The sequence below is a fragment of the Myotis davidii genome, unplaced genomic scaffold (assembly GCF_000327345.1).
Source record: "Myotis davidii unplaced genomic scaffold, ASM32734v1 scaffold963, whole genome shotgun sequence".
Lineage (NCBI taxonomy): Eukaryota > Metazoa > Chordata > Mammalia > Chiroptera > Vespertilionidae > Myotis > Myotis davidii.
Genome location: NW_006294116.1, coordinates 21,119 through 23,486, shown reverse-complemented (window position 1 = coordinate 23,486; position 2,368 = coordinate 21,119). Strand labels below are relative to the sequence as shown.

Sequence of the window (2,368 nt, the reverse complement as noted above, 5' to 3'; positions counted from 1 at the left end):
GGAAAGAGAAAAAGGAAATGCTCATTGGTAGCATTTGCCAATTTCTGTGGTGTAAATATTCCCACTACGCCTGATTTCAAGCTACAAACACTTTAATAATAAACTGTGAACATTTTTGAAAATTTAACAATCAATCAGCTCTCACAAGGTGGTACCAGCTGCCTCCAGCACACCTCCAACCTGTAACTCTAGTCGCTTCATTGGATTTAATTTTCTTCAGAGTATTTATCTGACATTCTATTACATAGTAATTTATTCTTGTATTGCCTTTTGGTCCTACTGGAATTTAAGCTCTATATTATGTCTGTCTTTTTCACTGCTATATCTCCAGCACCTAGAATAGGGTCTAGTACATAGTAGGGGCTCAAAATAATTGTTAAATGAGTAACTAGTGAAAAGTGCCACAAAGGAAATATTTAATTTTGACTCCTTTCTCCTCTTCTCTTACCCTATAACTATTTTATCTTTCTAATAGATGAGGAACTAAAATGATCATCTGAGAAGCTAAAATACATTTATAAAGTAAAGTGACAAACATTTTATGTGTATTCAAAGCATATATTCTAGGTCTCAAAACTTACTTGTTGGTTTGTTCCACAAGTATAGAGATCCCATTTGGAATTAAATCAACATTATGTTGGTCCCATCGTAGCTGTAATATATTCAGGTAGCAAACATGAATGAAAGTTTTAATAATCAACCATATTACCATTATTGCGAATTTATAGGATATCCAAGAAATGCATACACACTTTAACGGCTGATAGCTCAATTGATGTTTCTTTCTTTTAAGATTTACCCCATTGGAATGAATAATTATTCAAAGTGTGTATACATTTTTTTTGGACATTCTGTGTTCTTCCCTAACAAAATTTAAATAACTAGGAGGTAAATCATTATTTATGCAGTTCAGCCTTTTGAATACATAAAGCATTTTAAAACCTACCCTAGTATATGTTGTAGATTGCTTTTAAGCATACATTGGTCCATTTAGTTATTTACATAGATTGAATAATCACTTGTATTTGCACTTTATTTGTGAGTACACAGACATAAGGTAAAAAATGAGGAGCAGGTAGAGAGAAAGTCTTACAGCACAGAAGTAAAGTACCATTCAAAAAAGGCATCCCAGATTTGAGGTATAATAAAACTAGAGGCCCGGTGCATGAAAATTCATGCACTGGAGGGGGTTTCCTCAGCCCGGCCTGCCCCCTCTCACAGTCCGGGAGCCCAAAGGGGCGCAACGTGACTTGGCAATCAAGGGGAAGATGATGCCCACATCACACTTCTGCTGCTGCCAGTGCTGAAAGCGCAAGCCTCATCCGGCAGTGGTTACTTGAGCCTCGGGCGGCCCTGAGTGGCTGGGGGGCTGAGGGAACGGGGAGAGTCTGGAGGTAGGCGCCCCGGCAGGGCTGAGGGAACTGGGTGCCGCCATTTAGTGGCTGTGGGTGCCTCCATTATTGAGGGCGTGTTAGTCAATTAGCATATTCCCTCCTTATTGGCTGTGAGCATCGCCACATTTGAGGGCGGGCCAGTCAATTAGCATATTCATTCCTTATTGCCTGTGGGCATTGCCGTCTTAGCGATGGCATGAGGGTCAATTAGCATATTCCCTCCTTATTGGCTGTGAGCATCGCCACATTTGAGGGCGGGCCAGTCAATTAGCATATTCATTCCTTATTGCCTGTCACATAAGGGAGAAGCTTGCACTGAACTACCTGCTTACACTGTGTTTCTGCCATCTGAGCCAGCCCTTCTAAAGGAGTTCCTGGAATCCTATTTTATCCAAAAGGATTGAGGCTTTCTCCATCCAATAGGAGTTGCACAACTATATCCCCATCAACATCTTCACGGACCAATCAAGGCAATGCCTTTTGGACCAAGCAAACTGTGAGCATATGGAGTCCTCATTTGCATGAGGATGAATCAATCAGGGGCCAGGGTTGGGGACTTCTGTCTACATAAGCCAGCTCCTCTCTGACTGGGGGAGTGCACTTTCCATTTCCACTGAAGACAGGACTATGTTTCCCAGACCGAGCTGAACACCAAAGATGTCTCACTGGAGCAGGGCACAGCAGACCAGCAGCACAGACAAAAGCAGACTGAACAGAATGGAGCAGACCAGAGTGGAGCAAAGCAGAGTAGCCCAGCCGAAAGCAGACCCACAAGGAGCAGACCAGAGCAGAGCACAGGACTGAGGAGGAGAGGAGAGCAGAGCAGAGCTGTCTAGCAGAGAGGGGCCTGGCCCCAGGGCTGCCTCAAAGCCATGCTGTTTTCACAGCTCTGCTGTATCAATTGAGCTGATTTGCACTGAATAGTTTCCTTCATTGCAGACTAAATCTGGAATTCCTGTTGTCATTGAATTCTC

The 2,368-nt window shown here is 42.8% G+C and overlaps 1 protein-coding gene across 1 annotated transcript in view; it reads right to left on the bottom strand.

Annotated features, from left to right (window-relative positions):
* LOC102771266 (probable E3 ubiquitin-protein ligase HERC6) overlaps positions 1 to 2,368 on the bottom strand; it is a gene marked incomplete at its 5' end in the record, with an annotated part of 18,829 nt that overhangs the window by 3,707 nt on the left and 12,754 nt on the right. The window contains 1 exon segment of the mRNA XM_006768188.2: positions 582 to 808. Within this exon segment, the coding sequence (XP_006768251.2) occupies positions 582 to 808 (227 nt within the window).